Source organism: Chrysochloris asiatica, unplaced genomic scaffold (genome assembly GCF_000296735.1).
Source record: "Chrysochloris asiatica unplaced genomic scaffold, ChrAsi1.0 scaffold00172, whole genome shotgun sequence".
Lineage (NCBI taxonomy): Eukaryota > Metazoa > Chordata > Mammalia > Afrosoricida > Chrysochloridae > Chrysochloris > Chrysochloris asiatica.
In genome coordinates this window covers 4,971,400-4,993,485 of record NW_006408690.1, presented here as the reverse complement: position 1 = coordinate 4,993,485, position 22,086 = coordinate 4,971,400, and the positions used below count along the sequence as shown (strand labels likewise).

The 22,086-nt window shown below is 36.9% G+C and overlaps 1 protein-coding gene across 1 annotated transcript in view; it reads left to right on the top strand.

Moving 5' to 3' along the window:
* Nucleotides 1–15,363, top strand: part of MPP7 (membrane protein, palmitoylated 7 (MAGUK p55 subfamily member 7)) — a 181,508-nt gene extending 166,145 nt beyond the window's left edge. Inside the window, exons 11-15 of the mRNA XM_006871679.1 lie at nucleotides 5,709–5,789; nucleotides 11,208–11,301; nucleotides 12,759–12,867; nucleotides 13,500–13,643; nucleotides 15,180–15,363. Of these exons, the coding sequence (XP_006871741.1) occupies nucleotides 5,709–5,789; nucleotides 11,208–11,301; nucleotides 12,759–12,867; nucleotides 13,500–13,643; nucleotides 15,180–15,359 (608 nt within the window). The 3' untranslated portion in view covers nucleotides 15,360–15,363. The remainder of the gene's footprint in view (nucleotides 1–5,708; nucleotides 5,790–11,207; nucleotides 11,302–12,758; nucleotides 12,868–13,499; nucleotides 13,644–15,179) is intronic.
* Nucleotides 15,364–22,086: the final 6,723 nt, after the last annotated feature.

The window sequence follows — 22,086 nt, the reverse complement described above, 5'->3', positions numbered from 1 at the left end:
AAATTATAGCAGACTAGCGTTTTAATAGAACTGTATTTCTTGTTTTCCATAAACTTGGGTTACACATCATGGGAACATTTTCTTTCTTTTTTTAAAAAAGTTTTTTATTGTGAATTGAGTGAAAGTTTACAGGGCAGAGCATCAGTTTTACATTCAACAAATCATACACCTTGTTTCATTACAATGATTATAATCCCTTCCATGTACCATCAGTTAACAGTATTTCTCTCTATTCATTTTAGCTCTTTTGTTTGTGTTTTTAAACTCAGGCATATATTATAATTTACACCACCAAAAGGCACAAATTATGCGAGTCTGTCTCCTGGCATCCAGCTCTCAGTCCCTCTCTTCCCATGAATCTAGAGTCCTCAGCTGCTCCCTCTTTCCATGTCCCCATCTCTGCCTCCATCTCTGGTGTCACTGCTTCTCTGGATAAGGTCCTGCATTCCACTTGTGCTCTTCTCCCTTGATGGTCCTAGGGTCCTCTGTTTCTGAACTGTAAGATTAACTACTCCCCCCGCTTTTGTTACAAAACTTCTACCTTTACAATTGTGACGGTTGTAATTAGTCATGGTCACAATTGCTCACTATTGAATCATAAGAATCTTATCCTCATCTCTTTTCACTAGATCCATCTAGACAAGATTAAAACTATTCAGTGGGGATTCTGTCTGTCCCCACATACTCTTAAACTAAACTCCCTCTTGAAAACTTGTAAGCCAGTCACTTTGTGCCTTTATTGCCCCTCATTTTAGGTAGCCAATGTCTAAGTTGCCCATCCCTATCTACCTTGTGTACAGAGGGGATAACATTGATACTTGATGTGAAGACTCCTTCCCTCTCTGTTGGTATTTAGAGCTACTACCTCCATGAGTATTGGTCAAGTTCATTAAATTGTAGCAATTTACCAGTTTCCTTTATCAAAAATTATTATTATTATTATTTTTAATCTTCCTCTAGTCGAGTTCTGACTATCAAGCCATCAAGGCTAGGTCAAATAGGTTTTATCTGCAGGTTTGGGTGTTCTTATGAGTTTCCCCTCACTTCATATCAGCTGGATGCTTCATTCTCAGCTCTATTCCTCTGTGGCTGTGTCCTTGTCCATGGACTCAGGTCTCCCCAGGTCTCACCACACTTTGGACCAACCATCCCTTCCTCTTCTCTCTCTCATCTCCAGTTCAACGGGAATTGAAATCAGCCCATTTCTTCATTGCTGCCCTTCCCACTCTTCCACTCACCATTAGACCAGTGTGGTCATCAGTAGGCTTACATGCATCCTCATGTGTTCCCTTTGAGTTTCTGTCTTTAGAGGGGTGTTTGTCCTAAAGGGACTTGATTGCTTGCCTTGATGGCTTCCAGGTGAACAACTGAATTATTCTTGTAGTATCCAGTCATACTCCCATCTTTGTTTTGGTTGTTTCCTGATGATCTTTCTTTGAAGATGTATCTACTATTACTCTAGCTGTTCCAGGCTGGTCTGCTTGTCCTTTCTAGTGGGAATGTCCCACCTCAGAAGGTTCTGGATAGGGCTCAGGATTCCACCTAAGGTCCTATACTCTGGGAAGGCTTTGCACAAGGCCTGTTTAACTGGGCAAGTTGTAGAACGCCTTTTATGTATTCCATACGCACATTTACATCAAGTAAAAAGCAAGTCTGAAAATATCACAGTGAAAACCCTCAACATCTCATCCAAGGGGTGGATTCCAATTCATAGCAACCTCCTAGGACAGTAGAAGTGCTCCATAGTGATCTTTTCAGTCACCTCGTATGTGTGCAAAAACTGGACAGTGAATAAGGAAGACCAAATAATCATTGATGCAGTTGAATTATGGTGGCAATGAAGAATATTGAGTATATCACGGACTACCAAAAGAATGAACAAATCTCTCTTGGAATAAGTACAGCCAGAATGCATCTTAGAAGTGAGGACGACTAGATTTTATCTCACTTTCTTTGAACATATCAAGAGGGACCGGTGCCTGGAGAAGGATATCATGCTTGGTAAAGTACAGGTCAGTAGAAAAGAGGAAAATCCTCAGTGAGATGACACAGTGGTGCCACAACAATGGGCCCAAACATATCAACGACGGTGAGGATGGCACAGGACCGGACAGTATTCATTCTGTTGTACATAGAATCACGATTAGTCAGAGCCAACTCAGTGGCACCTAACAACAGTAATCTTTATGGAAGCAGACTGCCACGTGTTTCTCTCACAGTATGGCTGGTGGGTTTGAACTGCTGACCTTTCTGTTAATAGCCGAGCGCTTCACCACTATGCCATCAGGACTCTAATGACAGCAGAGTTATTAGTAAGTTAACAGCAGAGTCACTTAGGGAAAGTATCTTATATATGTCTAAATCTTCCTTCCATGTAAATGATACTAAGAATGTGCATATTGGTTACTTTTATCCTTTCCAAAGATAAAAATAAAGGAATCTAGTTTGCATATAATTAAGTAACTTTTCTTAAATGAAAAGTTTCTTAAATGTAGAATTTTAAATAGAAGCTTTACTAACTTTTTTTTTTTCTTGATACCCAAAATAGACTGTTTCTTTGGCCGAAATAAATGAAGCTTTTTTTTTTATAAAATCACACATAACATACTTCCAGTAGGACCTATTCATTAAATGCTTACAAAGTAATTAGCCTTCCTACTTATCTTAATTATCCAATTGACACATTTTTTCCCTCTAAGAACTTCAAGTAATGGAGATTGTTGTTGTTGTTATGTGCTGTGGAGTTGGTTCCAACTCATAGCGACCTGTACAGGGTTTCCAAGGCTGTAAATCTTTACGGGAGCAGAAAGCCTCATCTTTCTCCCGCGGAACAGCTGGTAGTTTTGAACTGCTGACATTGCGGTTCACAGCCCGATTCGTAACCACTGCTCTACCAGAGCTCCTTATTAGTCCATGCCTTTATTCCTTATTTCCAGAATTTGCACACAAAGTAATTTTGTAAATTCTTGTGAATGTTTTTTTAAGTGGAGCAGATAAATCTTTGTTTATATTTTGGTTTGAATAAAATCAGTCTTGTATTTTCTTTTTAAAGTTAGTAATCATGTCAGCTTTGTTATTCACTGCTTGAATTCCAATAGAATGAACTCCACAATGCTTTTTAATGTGATGATTTGGCCTCTGCTCACATACCATCATTGCATTTTATTTTCTGTAGTCCTGAACCAAGCAAGAATCCTGAGAGACACACCCTGATGTATGCTGTCCAGGTCTGGTGTGCACATTATCTTTCTTACATCCAGTTTAGACTTCTCAGGGCCTCTGTCCAGAATGAGTTTAGAGATCGCAAGATTTGGCTACTGCCGCTTTCTGTAGTCAGAGTCTCTGCATTTCTCACAAACACAGATGGCCATCACACCCAAGTGTGGGACAACCTGAAATGGGAATAAAAGACTCTGTGAAGTTACCGATCTACAGGGTACCTGAGTTAGGTTTTACCCAAATACCCAAATGCTTTTAATACTATGCTAGGTAGACTGGAAAGAATGCAGATTCTTGAGTCAGCCAGAGGGCCTTTGAATGCCAACTAACCCACACTCCAGATGTGTGGCCTTAGGAAAATGACTTAACCTCTCTCTTTGTCTCAGTTTTCTCATCTGTAAAATGAGAAGAATAATACCTTTCCTGCAGGGACATTTTGAGGATCTGCAGTGGCGCATGCAAACACGTAGCACATACTTGCTGCATAACAGACCTCCCAGTGCCACCATCCTTACCTTGCTTCTCAAGCCTGTTGTTGTTTAGTATCCTCGAGTCAGTTCTGACTACTGTCTGAGATTTCACTATGTGCTGTCTACTCAGTACAGACCATGTGCTACCTTTATATACGTACATAAAAATATGGTTTACCAGTTATTTTGGTTGTTAAGTGCTGTCAAGTCAGTTCTGACTCATAGGGTTTTCTACTTAAAGTATTACTATTTACACATCAAGTGTCAGTAATTCTTGCAGGAGCAGAAAGCCTCATCTTTCTCCTGCTGAACACGGCTACTGGGCTCTAACCAGCTACCTTGTGGTTTGTAGTCCAGCGCTTATCCTAAAGAGCCCCACTGCTCGTTGGCGTAGAGTAGGAAATCAATAAATGCTTATCCTTCTTTTTCTCTCCTTCAGAGAGCTGATATATTCTTACAGCTTCAATGTTTGTCTTGATGTGATTATATTCATAATGACACTCTACCTCTGCCCTCTCTATTAAATTGCAGTTCTTTGTTAGCTAAATAGATTCCTGTCTTTAAACTCCCTTTATCTAGAGTTGAATTCATTATAGTCCCCTCTGCTTCATTTCAGAAGGGTGACGCTCAAACCTGAGTCTCTCCAACTTCTATTTCTGACCTTGAACTTCATACCTAATCGGGTCCTAGGTGTAAGATTTTCTAAATCTTAATTCCCATTTCTTTTGGTTTATTCAACAGATAATTTTATTTCTATAATAAATAGCATAATTCTTAAATATAATTCATTAAATAAACTGTCATTGTTGTTAAGTGCCGTTGAGTCAGTTTTGGCTCATAGCGACCCTGTATAGGGTTTCTAAGGAGCAACTGGTGAGTTTGAACCACCAACCTTGTGGTTCAATATGACCTTGTGGTTGAGTGCTTATCTTACAATGACACACCAAGAGAAGTATTTGATTTTGTTGTTAGGTGCCATCGAGTCGGCGCCAACTCATAGTGAAACGAAACACTGCCCGATCCTGGGCCAACCTCACTACTGTTGCCACACTTGAGTCCATCGATGCTGCCACTTTTAGAAAGTAGATAAAGTATCTGTTTTCCCAGAGCTCACAGTCTACTGGGCACAAATGGTTAACGACTCAATTTACAGCCAGAAGGCTCTTGGTTCTAACTCACCCAAAGGCATTATGGAAGAAATGCCTAGTAGTCTGCTTCCAAAAGTTCAGAGGCATTGAAAATCATATGGAGCAATTCTGTTTTGTACAAATGGGGTCACAATGAGTTGGATCAATTCAAGGGCAAAATACCAACATCAAAGACCAATGGAAATGTACAGCTTAGGAGAGAATCTTTAAAAAATACAAATGAGATGGATGGTTTTGCAAATTTAAAATGCCTAATTTTGTTTGCATCCAAAATAAAATTAAGGTTCTGTGATTTTTCTCTTATTATAAAATCTAAAACACTTAAAATTAAAATTGTCACTATCCAAACTATGTAATCCTTTTTTTTTTTAAGTGTGCTTATTTTTTTTAAGCTCTAGCAGGTACCATTAATGGGTTGAGAGCACTGAGGGAGCAGTAGTTGAACGTTGGATTGCTAATTACAAAATGGCAGTAAAAAATCACAGAAGAAATACGAAAATTTCATCCTCTAAAAACTTACGGTTGTAGAAACCCTAAGGAGCTGTTCTTCTCTGACCTATAGGATTACTTTGGGTCTGAATCAACTGAAATCCAGTGGTTTAAGTTTTTGGTTTTAGTGGGTATCGTTACTTTAAAAACAGACATTTCTCTTTTTTTCTTTTTTTTTGAGGGCAAGTTGGAAATTTTACACTTAAATAAGAAAGCAACAAATGGAACCCTAACTTTTTCTTAAATACAACTTGACTAGAGATTATCTCTTAGGATGCAAATTTGGAAACATGTTCTCTTTCTGTCTTGATGCATTACCGTTAATTATTGAAATGGCTGTGGAGTTTTGTTGGTAATGAATTTATGTCCTCCTGTTTTTCAGGCCCTGTAGGAGTAGGGTTGAATGAGCTGAAACGAAAGCTGCTGATCAGTGACACACAACACTATGGCGTGACAGTACCACGTAAGTGCTGTACTCTTATATGTGACTAATACTAAATGTCATCATCATATAACCCTTAAGTAGCAGTAGTGCCTAGCATTCTTCTAAGTATTCACCCATCTAGACCTCACAGTAAACTTCTGATGTATGTAGTGCCATTATATCTACATTTTACAGAGGACACTAAGATACAAGTGGGTAAAGGATTTGCTCTAGTTAACCAGATGATTGGCAGTCTATTGGATAATCATGCTTCTCTGCTCTCAGATTTTCATGGTGTATTTCAGTACACATATGATGTCAAAGTATCATTTATAAATAAATTTTCTTAAAATTTTTTTTTTTACTGCTCTGTTTCCTAAAATAACTGCTGCTAGAGTTTTTCACTAAGTTACAGCAGGATGAAGGGGACTTGGTACAATATAAACCCGTCTTAATTATTTTTTATATGTAGTAATTGGCAGATAGCATTCAATGGGACTTTCATTGGCATGCAATCCAGAGATGCCAGGCTTCTTTCAGTACACAGAATTAGATCTAGTTTTATAAAAGTTGTTTTCATAGGCGTTCATACAAATGAAATGTGATGTTGGAAACATTTTGATCTCCAGAATAAATGCCATTTGACTACTTAATATGTTGATGTTAGGAAAGCCATCTAAAAGGCTAAATTGCAATGTTGGCTTTTTTTAGAACTACTTTTTTTTTTTCCAACCGTTTGTATGTTGCCCTTAGCAATGTTCTTTAGTTTTGGAAGAGCTCAACTTTGTTATAAAATCATAGTTTTCTTTTACCTCAACTTACTCATTTTTACTACATTTTCCCAAATTGTTGTTTGTAATCATTTTCAGCCATAAGTCATAGGACTGCTGGTTTCTACCAACAGAGATGAAAGGAAAGGAAAATGTGGAATTACAAGGTTTCTTTCTATTTTTTATATTTTTTAACTTTAAGAATTCACTTTTCTTAGAACAGCTACAGTGTAATATATAGGCAGTTAGACAGTTTTTACAAAACAGTATTTAAGTTTACAGGTAAGCAACCTGTAAACCTAGATGATAGAAAGCAGATCAAAAGGGGGGAAAAAAGGTTAATTTCTGACTACATAGTCATTTCCTTTGTATCCGTTTATTTTGTCCTCCTAAGATAGATAGTCCTGGTGTGGCCTTGCAGGCTAATGTGCTTGACTGCAGGGTTGGTTTGAACTGCAAGGTTAGCGGTTCAAGCTCACCAGCCGCTCCTGGAAAACCCTATACAGGGTCGCTATGAGTCAGATCTGACACTCAAAGGCACTTAACAACGAGATGGATGTTATTAGTTCAAAAGGAAATGATGTAGAAAGAATACTCTGGCTTATTCAGAATTCCATAGGCAATAGTTGTACCTAGATTTGAAATCAGGTTTATGTAGAACTTGGAACCAGTTCATTCTGATTCAATCCCCTGCTGAGATTTGCATTTCTACCCCACATTTACTGAACCAGAATTTACCTTTTTAGGAAGCTCCCCACTAGGAGATCTGATCAAAATATAGCTTCTGGTGCTGTATAGAGTTAGCCTGTCAACCAACTGTAGACCAAAACTATTGAGGTGGTGCAATTAAGTAGTCAAAGCAATCATCAAAGGCTAAGAGGGAGCTATTTGCATTGCATTTACATTGTATTAGGCATAATAAGTAAAATGTACAGAGGATATACTTAGGTTGTATGTAAATACTGCACCATTTATATAAGGGACTGGGGCATGTGTGCATCCACGGGGGTCCTGAAACCAATCTTCTGGAACCAGCTCAGTGGCATTAATTACATTCATGTATTGTGTAACCCTCACTAATATCCATCACTCTGTGTTCTCATTTTTCCCTTTAATAGCAATGAAATCTGATTCACATTTTATTTTATTGACAGTGTACACAACAAACCATACACTGATTCAACAATTTATACATGTGTATTTCATTGACATTGGTTAGTCCGATTCACTTTTGAACAAATTGTTAATGCCAAAAGGTCCCCATGGAGCAGTATCTTCCAGACCTGTCTGATAATAAGAATATCTTGGGGTTGTTATAAAAAGATTCCAAGACCATATAAACATTTGAATTTTGGTATTTTCCCCACAAGTTGTACTTCCAAGATAGGTTTGTTTGTTGTTCTGGCAGGCCATGGTACTTTCAGTATTCTTCAGCAACACCATTATGTAAATGCTTTGATTCCTTCGGGAGCTATAACCTGCTAACCATAAGGTCAGCAGTTCAAAACCCACCAGCCACTCCTCATAAATCCTGTACAGGATCTCTATGAGTTTGAACCCACTCAGTGGCACTTAATAACAACAATAACAGATAGCAAGGTTGGCAGTTCAAACTCCCCAGCTGCTCCTTAGAAGTGCTACACTGGGTCACTCTGAATCAGAACCAACTAGACAACACTTAACAACAATAGTAATAAGGAGTTTAAGTGATCCTACACTTAAGCATTTGGCTACTAACCAAAAGGTTGACAGTTCAAATCCACCCTGTAGTACTGTGGGAGAAAGACCCAATGTTCTGCTTCCATAAAGATTACAGTCAAGAAAACTTTATAGGGCATTACTATTCCTTCATATATGGGGGTGCGATGAGTAGAAATGGACTCAGTAGCACCTAACAACAAATACTTTGTAGTCTAGTGCTAATACGATTTTTCTGGTTTGATAATGCACTGTAGTTATGGGAGAAGTTACCATTGACGAATGTAGAACTTTGCTATACTGTTTTTAATAACTTCTAGTGCATCTGTTCTGGTAGCGTAGTGGTTACGAATCGGGCTGCGAATGTTAAGGTTCAGCGGTTCGAAACTACCAGCCGCTCCGTGGGAGAAAGATGCGGCTTTCTACTCCCGTAAGGATTTACACCCTCGGAAACCCTATACAGGGTCGCTATGGGTCGGAACCGACTCGAAGGCACTTAACAACAACAACAAGTGCATCTGTAATTATTTGAATATAAAAATAAATATTTAAAGGGACGTTAAATCAGGAAAATGCCATTACTCTTAGGATTAAAATGGCTAAAAAGTGGTATAAACACTTCCATCAAGCCATGTTGTTATTATTCAGTGCCATCCAGTCGGATCCCACTCATAGCGACACTTTATAGAGTTTCTGAGGTTATAAATCTTTGTGGAAGCAGAAAGCCTCACCTTTCTCCTGCAGAACAGCTGGTAAGTTCAAACTGGTTCAGTTTGCTGCTTAAAAGCCACCACACTCCCAAAGCCATGTAAGTATGAAAAATTGCTTGTAATGAAAGTGGAGGCAGGAGCCCCTGTTTTCTTTCTCTCTGTTCTGTTTGTGAAGAAATCTCATTCTTGGTAAACAACAATAATATTGTTTTAAAGCTATAGATTATCATCAGCACATCTAAATACTATTAATGTAAACAGTCTTTCACAACACCTTTCAGTAAATTAAGATAAAGTTATTAAGGAAAGATTCTGTGGTAGATATCAAGTATCTGATGGATTCTAAAGACTGTATAGTCTGGAATCTGGATACCATCAATCAGCCGAATCTGTTACTAACCTGTTTCTCATGAAGAGTTATAGAATGAGCATTTGAAATGGTGACAGGGAAAGTGGACATTATAGGCATGTATCATAATTTTGATTGGTCTCATGTTCTAGAACACTTTGGCCAGGGTATATCAGTTGAGACTTCTAAAAAATAGTGTTACAAATTAGAATGCCAGTTTAAGAAAAATTTCTGTTTTCATTTTTTTTTTTTTTTTTTCATCTTTCACCATGCCAGTTTTTCTGGGTTTTGTTGGGAAAGCAGGGTGTGAGCAGGAGTGGAGTTTGTTTCCTATCTGTTTAATGTTTGTTTTGAACCATAAGCATAGTGAATATTCAAACAGCTGTGGCGACCTGCACTGCGGCTAGTACTCCTGTCTTTCCTTTTTCCATCATAACAATGATCAGAATGTTTATTCAGGATTCCTCACTGTTAATGAGTCTATGAAGTTCCTATGATACTGCATTGCAATTAGACCCTAAAATTCTTCATCAGAAAATAATACCAGATCTGAATAATTCAGATTGATCATAATACACAAATGGTTTGGTTGTGGACCTGATGCCTTTTAATTATGGATGGCAAGTTCATAAATGCATTGTTCAATTACTACTTGATATAGTCCTAAATAATATATTTAAACCTCCAACAGGGCTCCTTGCATCAGAGTGGTGATCCCTAAGATGCATGTTCTGCCTTTTCAAAGTGTTCTACCATTAGAAATGAGTTAAAACGATCTTTTCTTAGTTCATGAAAAATTAATTCATGGGCAATTCTTCATTTCAGTTTTCAGCAATATTATTTTTCTTAAAGCCGCTATTTGCTGAAGGAATGCCAGCAAACAGCACAGCTGTTTAAGTCGTAAAGGAAATTAACCCCAAACTCGTAAACATGGCATCAGACTAAATTTAATCTCTCTCATATTCTGGGATGTGTATTATGTTATATATGCTTAATAGTGTTTTTCTGCTGTGAAATTTATTCTGGGTTTTTATGGTAGGATTAAGTTTGTCAAAACTTCATACTGTTTCCTGCAAAAATATGACTGTCACAAAGAATAACAGTACCTCTGGTGCAATAAACATTCTTAATTACTGAAATGTTTAGAGTTCACTGGCATTCTAGAGAGATGTGGTTCATAACTTTGCAAAGACAAAATGAATATCACATCCGGGTAAAGGCCATAAACTTCATTCCATTCATAAAACAGAACATTGAAGTCATACCCACTATGTGCTATGTGCTATGTGCTATGTGCTATGTGCTATGTGCTATGTGCTATGTGCTAAAGACAGAAAAGTAAATACCGTTCACCTTACATAGTAGAAGGAGAATTACTTAAATAAATAAAGATCAGTGAATAAGTATAATAGGCATAATACTTGCAAAAGAAAGGGGATATTTTCCTCAAGAATTGCAATCTGGAAGTGTAGTGGGTTAAGAGTTAGGCTACTAACTTAAAAAGTCCAGACTCAGCAGCTGAGAGAAAAATGGGGAAGTCCGCGTCCATAAAGATATACCGCCTTAGAAAGCACGTATGGGATAGTTCTACTGTCTTACAGGGTTGCGGAATCATCTCCACGGCAGTAAGATTTTTTGTTTGTTTTTGCTTTTCATTTAATGAGCATTTTAGGTAGCCTTGAAAATATATTGGCTTAATAGCTAACAATGCAATTTAATACTGACTTTACTTTCAAATTAATACCATTTTAATATCAGAAAATAGGAATCAGTGACACTTGATATTTTATTAGCTTGTGTTGCTTTTTATCAACTTTTAGGAAACATGTTCAAGAAATATACTTTAATCAAATACTTGATACCTTTTTGAAATTCTCCTTAAAGTCACTGATACATGGGTTTTTCTAAATGCTTTGTAATTAAATCCCAGATACGACAAGAGCAAGAAGAAGCCAGGAAAGTGATGGTGTTGAATATATTTTCATTTCCAAGCATTTGTTTGAGACAGATGTACAAAATAACAAGTATGTGGAAATTTTTTTAAATGTTTGTGCTACTGTAGTATTGAAGCATGTGCCTATATATCCAACTTTTGACAACTGTGAGTTCTCCATTTGTCATATAGTTTATTTTGTATTTTGGAGGCAGACAAAAAAATTGGCTAGTAATTGCTATCAATCCTCACCTCCAATTTCCATTATCCTAGGCTCTCTGCATTTCTGTTGTTATTCTTTTTGTAGAATAAGGGACAGTGGCCAGTATATTATTATGACCACCTTCTACCCCACTAATTCAATCTTAATATATAATTAATACATAGTTATATATTTTTTTTTAATGGTGGTGCCATGGGCTAAAGCACTGGGCCGCAAAGTCAGTTTGAACCACAAGGTAGATGGTTCAAACTCAGCAGCCACTCCTTGGAAACCCTGCACAGGGTCACTATGAGTGGGAATGGACTTGATGGCACTTAACAAGAACGGCAACAATGAACAACTATGTAACAGATCCTTCTGGAGGTGTCACTCCGCACATAACGAGACCGCCATGAGTTGAAATTGACTCTGTGGCAACGGGCTTGAATATATACCTCGAACTACATTCACCCCCTGGAGTCCTGATGCGGTGCTGTAGGATAAGCACTGAACTGCAAGGTTGTTTGAGCCACAAAATCTGTGGCTCAAACTCACCAGCCACTCCTCAGAAACCCTTTACAGGTTCACTATGAGTCAGAACTGACTCGACAGCACTTAACAAAGGACATAGTCTCCGCACACACATGCTCTTTCCTCTCATTGGTTCTTCAAAAATTGAAATCATGTAAGTCCTCTTGCTTGTACCGTATCCTCTAGCCAGCTCTGAGTCGTTTTCCTGCCCCTACCTCACCCCCACCTCTGCCAGGTTATCCATTTACTTAACCGTAAATATTTTAGGGTATCACAAAGTGATGTGTGTTTTAATGCAGGATTGTGGGATTTTATTGAAACGTCAAAATGTGTTTTTTTGTTTTTTCTCCTTTGGCCTAGTGATTGTGTTTTTATAGCACATAATCGGCTGCCCTGACTCCATTAGCCACCACCCGGCTCTTCCTTCACTTCCAAGCCAAGCTTGGTTAGTCTGCAGTTTGCAATGAAATTTTAGTAGTTTCTATTGTTTGACTTATTCACCGTTTTATTACATTGCATTAGTTCTGAAAAAGAGGTGATGGAAAACATTAGTGTACTTCTGGATCACAGTACTTTTTTTTCAGCTTAAGTGTAATACAATCAGGCGCTACTGATTTGAAAATGTAGAATAGAAGATTTTTTTAAATGGGAGTCCTCGGCCCTATTTATTTTTATTAAACAGGGTTTATTTTATTAAACATGTCCAGTGAAAATATCTCTTACATATGAGTTCTATATCTTGCTGACTAAACACACACATATATATATATATATATATTCACAAATGACTCTGATACATCTCTAATTTTCTACAGGTTTATTGAATATGGTGAATATAAAAACAACTACTATGGTACCAGTATAGACTCAGTTCGCTCTGTGCTAGCTAAAAACAAAGTTTGTTTGTTGGACGTTCAGCCGCATGTAAGTTACAGTGAACTGTTGGATACCTTTCTGGCCCCTGTTATCTGCTACACTTCATATGAGCATTTCAGTATGAAATCAATTTGAAATCTACTCACTCTTGGCATATTGGTGGCTTTTCTAAGATGACAAAAACATTTAAATGTAACTAAAGAAGTCTTTTGTGGGAAAAAAACAGATATTATTAGAAAAGTTGAGAGTGCCCCAAGATCTCTTTGTTTTTATATTCCAATTTTGGCTTGTGCAATGACTGAGAACTCTTACTTGAGATTAGTCAATGATTTGAATGGGAAGGTTGAATACTTCCATTACAGCAGTTTTTCTATTTAGCTCATAGCATCTTTTGAGAATTTGATCGAAAATTTGAATTTCATGTATGGTTAGCTGCTTCTGTTTATTTCCTACACATTTCAAAAACAGTTATAAATGCAATTTATAATCTTCAGCCATTTTGCAAAGGTAGTTATTATATTTGTCAACAACTTATTGAATGATAAACATATAGAAAGACCCACTGACCTTAATTTGAAAATGATTTTAAGAATTTTCTCCATAGGAAGAAAAGTCTGTTTTAGTGTAAAACTCACTCATGACGTTATAAAGTAACATAAGAAAACTTTTTTTCTTTGCAGACAGTAAAGCATTTAAGAACGCTAGAATTTAAGCCTTTTGTGATATTCATAAAGCCTCCATCAATAGAGCGTCTGAGACAGACAAGAAAAAACGCAAAGATTATTTCAAGCAGAGATGACCAAGGAGCTGCCAAACCCTTTACAGTAAGTGTGACGATGCTGGTAATACTACGTAACCAAAGCATGAAACAGGTGTGCAGCAGCCTCTACCTTAGAAAAACTAGTCTATGATGGTTGTGATCCAAAATCTGGGAAAGATAGAATTGTATTTAGGTTGGTGCCTTTTGAAGTGGGGGAAAAAGTCAGTTATTGTTCATTTAAGAATACTAGTAGTCTTAATTGAATTTCTAATAATGTGCCTTTTTTTTCCCTCTCTTTCCTTGCATCAATAATCAAATTTAACACAGGATTTTTAAAAAGCACCTTTTTGAGTACGAGGCTAGTAGACTTGTATTGTTATTTAATAATATTTGTTATTTCCTGTGAGTGTTCTTGAAAATGGAGACTCTAACGACTAAAATGGCTTTTGGCAAGATCTTTCTTTCTTTTTTTTCATTCTCAAAATCATGCATTCTACCTTTGGATGTAAATTAAAAAGCAAAGAAAATAAATGTTAAGCGCTGTCTTTTTGTTTTGCTCTTAATTAGCTTATGTTTCCCTTTATCCTGTATTAATTTATAAACTGTTAATTGTGGTAACAAAATACAGATTACATTTTTGATTCCCAGTATCTGACAGAGAATCTTTTTTTCTCATATACATGTCCATGCTGACTAGGTTCAATCATGATGTTACTGATTCAGTGCTCTTGATTAACACTGAGGTTAAATTTTCTATTGTGACATTTTATGAGACATGGAAATTTGGACTCGGAAATTATTTCAGTATGTTGCAATACAAGGAGTTTTGTTGTATACTATTTATAAGTTTAAGGTTTCTCAAGATGGTAAGTGGCACCATATCCATAGGATTTGGCTCACTTCAATTTATGCATATAATTATATAGTCTTTAGTTATATAGCCAACTAAAATACTTTCGGGTTTCAAAGATGTGAGCTTGAGTGGCTTCTGACCCATTTCTAATGAGAACTAGGCAGGGCTTGATAACTGGTAACTATCCAACTCTGAAAAAGTAGTTTATGTTATAAGTTCCTTTGAACTATGAGAAGCACAAATAAGGCAACCAGTCAGAATATTGGAGTAAACTGCCTCCCCACCTCCCCACCCCCAGCTATTTTAAGATAGAAATATCCTAATAATGCCACCTTAGTGGTGGTGGTGATGGTTAAGTGCTTTTGAGTCCATTTTGACTCATAGCAACCCTGTGTTAGGGGTTCTGAGGAGCCACTAGTGGGTGTGAACCACTGACCTTGGGGTTAGCAGTCCAGTGCTTAGCCTACAGTGCCTCACCATGACTCCATATTAGTGATTAAGTCCCCACAAATTCAGGGACGGTGGGAAAACTTGCAAGAGCCGTTCAGTGTTAAGCAGATCAGAAATGTTATTAAAAATTTTGAGGAACATATTAATAAAAGAGGGTAATTTTCATTTCTGGTTGAAGTGAAGAAATGAGCACACAACTGCATTACGTAAGGCAGTGGTGGAATGTTTGCATTGATATAAAGTGATGTAATTGCCAGCTCAACCAATTTAAAAAAAACAAAAAACTTCCCTTTGTAGGAAGAAGATTTTCAAGAAATGATTCAATCTGCGCAGATCATGGAAAACCAATATGGTCATCTTTTTGACAAGATTATAGTGAATGATGACCTCACCGTGGCCTTCAATGAGCTGAAAACAACTTTTGATAGGTTAGAGACAGATGCCCATTGGGTTCCAGTGAGCTGGTTGCATTCATAACTAAGGAAATTTCCATAAACCTCTTTTCTATAGACTGCATGATGAGAACAGATTCAGTTACCATTTTGGTGGTAGGGTTTTTACATAGACATCACTGTTGTAAATGTGTACTATCTTGGTAAAATTGAATGCCAGCTTTGTCTGTATCTTTTTACAACCTTATTTCAAACATAATGTATGAGTATAAGATCTAACATCGATTGCACACAATGCTATATTCGAAGCAAAGCTTGGAGCCATATGCTTGTCTCTAGTATAGCTCTATTTCCAAAATATGCTGACTTACAAGAGAAATAACTAAAGACTAGGTGGAGAACTGAGTTTAGTGCTTCAGCTGGCTCACGTGTGGTCACTGCCTTCAAGTTTGCCTGTAAGTGTTGAGGGTGTTAATAGCTCTAGACAGATAAGACAGCATCTCTGTTTGCCGGCAGATCATCACAGATTTAACTGGGCTGGCACTAAGAAGAGGTCCTCTTACTAAAAGTATGAGCATTTTCCTATGTATGCACAATATGTTCACAGTATGTGTATTTTAAAATCTTTTTTTAAAATAGCTACTGAAAATCTGCCTTGAATAGGGTAGCCTTCATGTTAGAGATGGAGAAATCTTAGTACATTTCGGTGACTCAACAAATATTTAATAAGGGAAGATAAACACTTAAAAACAATGTGTATGTAACTTTAAAAACCTCTCCTTATGGTGTTAATTCTAATAAGAATGGTGGGATCTTAGGTGCAAGTAATAATTTCGAACATTTTTCTTTATAAATCCTCAATCCTCAGAAGATATTTTTGAAGTCACCAAAAAGAAAGTTTTATTATTATTACGTTATTTTTTTGGCAGCTGCCTTTGAATTTTCCCAATAAATAATAAAAATGTGGTTCATATCCTAAAAGTAGACATTTTGCACATTACTGATACAGTTAAGGAGAATTTGATCGTTTACAAAAATATACATAAATGATCACTATACACATCACTAAGATGTATGTTTAAAAAACAAAACATCTTTTCTTGTATTGTTAACTTACTTCTTTATCTTTAAAATGATTCCTAATGCTGACCAGATAAAAGCCTAGTTTTGCTGTTTGTAAAGAAGTTTAAGAAAGAATCTTATATTGTAAATATTTAATTGGGATCTCTTGGTTTTTTTGTTGATACTACTGATCTTTAGCAAGTGAATTATATAGTTCAAAATACTAGGAATGTCCATAAACTGTATAAGAGAACATGTCTTGCAATTCTTGCATGCATAAAACCCTGGCAATCAGAGCATCGCATCTGTGATTTTAAAAGAGGAAAAAAGATTATTTTTTGTTGATTTGTAAAGAGAATGTAGATGTCTTGTTTAAAGAAAAATAGTATTGAGTGAAATGTTATATATTTATGAACTGTTTGAAAGGCATATTTTTTTAATTATCATATGGACCTATTCATAAAATAAATTGATTATATATAAAAGTAACATAATTTTAAAATAGTGGCTTTATAATTTAGTGTCAACATTCCATGTAAATATTTGACTTTGATTTGTCTCAGACATATCCACACGTTTGTTTTTTTCTACACGACACGTTTGCTAGCTAGCATTGCTCATGGAATTACCTTCTGGTATGTCAAATGATAATATTAGAAACAGGAATAAAACCACTCTCCAGTGACCTTGAGACACACATCCTGAACCTAAGAGTTAAATAATTAGATGAAAATACTACATAACAGCATAATCCGAACAGTGAGTTCTAATTTTATTAATTAAATAACAAGTAATTCAGCTTTCAAAAAATGAAAGAGCAGAGAAATAGGATTTCCAAATCTAATAGAGTAATACTTTAAAATAGTTTGGTCTAAGAAATCACATGTCTCCTTGTAGATGGTTTGGCTAGATTAGTCTCGTCTTTAACATTGACTTAAATTTCCTATAAATTAAGACTTACTTTGCAAAGCATAATGAGAAATGTTGAATTATTTGGGCATTCATATGAGCAGCCCAAATTCTTTGTTCTGAAATATTGACATTGCTATATTATTTTTCATTTGCAAATAATTGCCTCGGTTCTTTACTATGGAGGTAGATGTAGCTTAAGGTGTTGAAACTAGTTCTTCTCATTAGTGGTGATGAGGCTGTTGTGAAACAGAACTCTTCAGACTACTCTCTCTATTTAGACCAGAGCTAATCGTATTTTTTAAATAATGAAAAGAATTAAGGGACACTTTGGCAATTTGAGAAATCTCTGATCGGGTAGTATACACAGTCTTATAAGTGATGTGTATGTGATCATCTTGATGCTTCAGAGATTTGTTTAAAATTTACTAAGACTGGGCCTATTCCAATGACTTATTAATAATTGTAGCAAGAGGTCTCAGCTTCTGTACTTTCTTCACCCCACTCACTCCTCATAAATAAGAGAATAGCATAACATTTCCTCACTAGTGGTTCTTTTAGCAGTCTGCTCCCCCAAATTTTAGCCAATGCATAGAAAAATAGACATATTTATTTTAACCCCATGTATTAAAAAAATCAAAGACTGAAAAGTCTGTACTCCTATAACTTATTGATTAGAGTTGGTTAAAAATAAAAAAGTAAAATTTGTACCACGATTTTACTACTAATATGGCAGTTCTTGGTATCTTGAGAGTGACATTCCTAGTATTGTGTAATGACCGAATGTATCTAAATTGCAATAATTTAAAATTGAAAAGCATGTAAATGTCTTAAGATTTGCAAAAGTATGTTGTCAAAAGCCTCCTGAAAATAATGGATTTTATTATTTATTTTCCTTTGACTAGTAAGAATTTATAAATTAATGGAAAGCTTTTGATCATAATAAAGTATCTTTAAAGTATGTGTGCACCTATTTGAAGATTGTTTTTACACTTGAGTATTCTATTATACTGTTTCCCAGGAGAGAGCAAATTCTCTTTTGCACTGTGGTATCAGGAAGTTTATTTGCACTTTCTGTGTCTATAAAGTTTCATGGTTTTGGGGGGTTTTGTTTAACTAAACATTTATGGATATCTGCAAGGTTGTTGGAGGGATGGAATTCACTCTCACCCATGCAGTGCTGGAGTTTAAAGACGTGGAGACATCTAGTTGGATGGATGATCCTGGACCATTCATATTGGGAACATCCCTTCCTACCTTCTATCCACTACTCTCACCTCCCACTTATCCCCAGTTCCGTAGGGAGATAGTGTAACACCTGAGATGAATGTGAGCCATGTCAGGTAAAGCTAATCAGGACAAATTGCCATCTGATGACATTGGCAGTCCCCAAGTTATGAACAAGGTTAGTTCCTAAGTGATGTTATGTGTCTTTAAGTCAAATTTGTTGGTAAGTCTGAATAGGAGCATATGGTTCTTATTTGTTGTTGGTATGTATCATTGAGTCAGTATTGATTCATAGTGACTCTATGCACAACAAAACGAAACACTACCCGGTCCTGGACCAACCTCACGATTGTTGCCATGCTTGAACCCATTGATACTGCTACTGTGCCAATCCATCTCACTGGGGGTCTTCCTCTTTTTCTCTGAAGCTCCACCTTACAAACATGATACCCTTCTCCAGTAGCTGGTCCTTCCTGACAATATGTCCGAAGTATGAGAGACGAAGTTTGGCCTTATTTTAGTGCAAGAAAGAAGAAGCCTTGGTGGTGCCATGGCTTAAGCACTCATCTGCTAACCAAAAGGTCAGTGGTTTGAGCCCACCAGCTGCTCTGAGAGAGAGAGATGTGGCAGTCTGCTTCTGAAAAGATGTACAGCCTTCAAGAAACGTATGGGGCCACTCTCTTCTGTCTTACAGTGACAGTATGAGTTGGAACCATTATTGAGTTTAGTTTTAAGTTTGGTCTCGTGTTCTAAGAAATAAGGTGTTGATAGGAAACAATGGGAATGCTGATTGTGCTTACTTCATGGAGTTGTTGTGGACATGAACTGAAAGCACTGATTTATGTAAAATGCTTGAAACAAAGTCTGGGGGTGGAAGTATTCAATAATGGTGAGCTTCTATTCTATCATGAGCACAATTACATCAAAGAATTTAAAAACAGTTGCATACTCATAATTACCCACATAAACAAGTCCTCTATTAGTAAACCAACTGGAAATTTCCTAGTAAGTTACATTACTAGCTGTGTTGCTAAGAACTATCAAATCAGTTGCAGTTGATAACCCTACATAGGGTTTCCAAGGAGTGGCTTGGGGTTTGAACTGCTGATCTTGCAGTTAGCAGTCCAGTGCTTATCCAATAGCACCACACCAGGATTTACTAATTGTTTTTGTTGTTGTTTCCATTACTGCGTACCAAGTTGATACATCAAGAACTAGCTAGGTAATCCCCAGTAGGAAAGTGAACTGATTTTTATTTTAACCACTATTTGCAATATCTTTAATATCAATGTGAAAAGCAAGCCCCTTAATTTTGTTAATGGCTTTTCTGTTGCTGCTGGTTTTCCCTTTCACCTGTTTACCTAGTTCTGCTTAAGCTTCTGGAGAGCTGGAAATATATTTACACTTTTATAACACTCCTTATGTATATTCAGACACTCAGAAACCCGAGCCAAACCTTGCCATTGAGTTGATCCTAACTATTGACGGCCCCAAGGGCTTCCGAGTAGAACAGTGTTTCATAGGGTTTTCCATAGCTGTAATATTGAGTTCTGGTGGTACAGTACTTAAGCCTTGGGCTGCTAACCAAAAGATTGGCCGTTGAAACCTACCAACAGCTCTTTGGAAGAAAGGACCTGGCATTCTGTTCCCCCGTACCTAGAAACAAAAGTCGATGTCACTGAGTAGATTTGAGCCATCAGCCTTTGCATGAGTAGCTGAATGCAAACCAATTGCCACACCTAGGGAAGGACCCTCTGACGTGTACAAGCATTAAGTACTGCCTGATCAAATCACCTTTTTTTTTTTTTTCAATCATTTGAATGCCAGTATGATTTCCAAACACTGTCTCATTTAATCCTCATAACTTCTTTATATGGAAGATCTCTTCATATGTTACTTTACAGTTGAGAAAACTGAAGAACAGAACTTTAAGGACCATGCCAAGCATGAAATGGGTAATGAATAGTGGAATCAAGGCTTGTTTGAATCCTGGTCTGACTTTCTCCAGTTCCATGCTGCGGAAGTAATTAATTGTTCATCATTCTTATAACTGTGGTGGGTTTTTTTGGTTTTTGTTTTTTCAGAACAGAACATTGACATTTAAAGTAAATATAACTTGATATATCTATGCCTGTATCAGTGGTTTAGTCTTCCAAAGTGATTATTGTTAGAAGCATACAGAAACTTACATAGCCTAATATACAGTTTTCTGTAGTCTAAGTTCCTAGTGATGAATCATGATTGGTCTAAGTCAATCTTAACAATCTCCTCTTTGCAGAGATTGATCTGGGCTAAGCCTGCTACCCAGTTCAGGCAACACCTTGTTTGTTGGACTGTGAGAAGGATGCTTGTATTTGATATAAGTAAGCATGCAAACATGTGAACAAAAACTGCCAGTGAAGACAGTCCTTTATGGCCCTGTGCCCATCCTTTTCTGTAGTGTCGTGATGCTTGCCAATATGACCGTCATAATCCTTAACACTAAACCAGAGGACCAAGGTCAGTCTCCTGAGGGTGACAGAGATTTGGAAACCCTTTGCAGTAGATGATTTAGCCTTTTAGTCTTGGGCTGAGAGTAGGACACACCTGAGGCCAGTGAGTAGAAGTCCATTTGAACAATAGGGAGTATGTTGGGGTCTGATGCTGACAGCTTCAGGAGGTCCCTGGGGAGAACAATGAATACTTTGGTATTCTTCTCCAACACCATAACTCAAATACATCAATTCTTTTACGGTCTTCCTTATTCATTGTCCAACTTTCACATGGATATCAGGCTATTGAAAATACCATGGCTTGCGTCAGACACACCTTAGTCCTCAAACTAATATCTTTGCTATTCCATACTTTCAAGATTTCTTATGCAGCAGATTTGCCTAATGCGATACGTCATTTTATTTCTTGACTGCTGCTTCCATGAGTGTTGATTGTGGATCCAAGTAAAATGAAGTCTTTGACAACATCAATCTTTTCTCCAATTATCACGATGTTATTTATTAGTCCAGTTGTGAGAATTTTCATTTGCTTTACATTGAGATGCAATCCATACTGAAGGCATTTGACCTTCACCGATGAGTATTTTAAGTCCTCTTCATTTCCAGCAAGCAAGGTTATGTTACCTGCATATCAGAGGTTGTTAATGAGTCTTCCTCTTATCCTGGTGCTAACCTCTTCATATAATCCAGCTTCTTGTATTATTTGCTCAGTATACAGACTGTATAAATATGAGGAAAGAATACTGCCCTGACACATACCTTTCCTGATTTTAAACCATTCAGTATCCCCTTGTTCTGTTCTAATTGCTGCCTCTTGGTCTACATAAAGATTTCTTATAAGCACAATTAAGTGTTCTGGAATACCCATTATTTGCAATGTTATCCATAGTTTGTCATGATCTACACATGATAGTAAGTGAAGCTATATAGCATAAAGTAATAACAAAATATATTACTACCAGAAGATACCAAAGTAACTGGGTATGGAGACGATATGTTGTTAAGTGCTGTCAAGTGAGTTCCAACTCATAGCAACCCTGTATAGGATTTCTGAGGAGCAGCTGGTGGCTTTGAACCACCAACCTTATGGTTCTAACTGACCTTGTCACCAATGCTTATCCT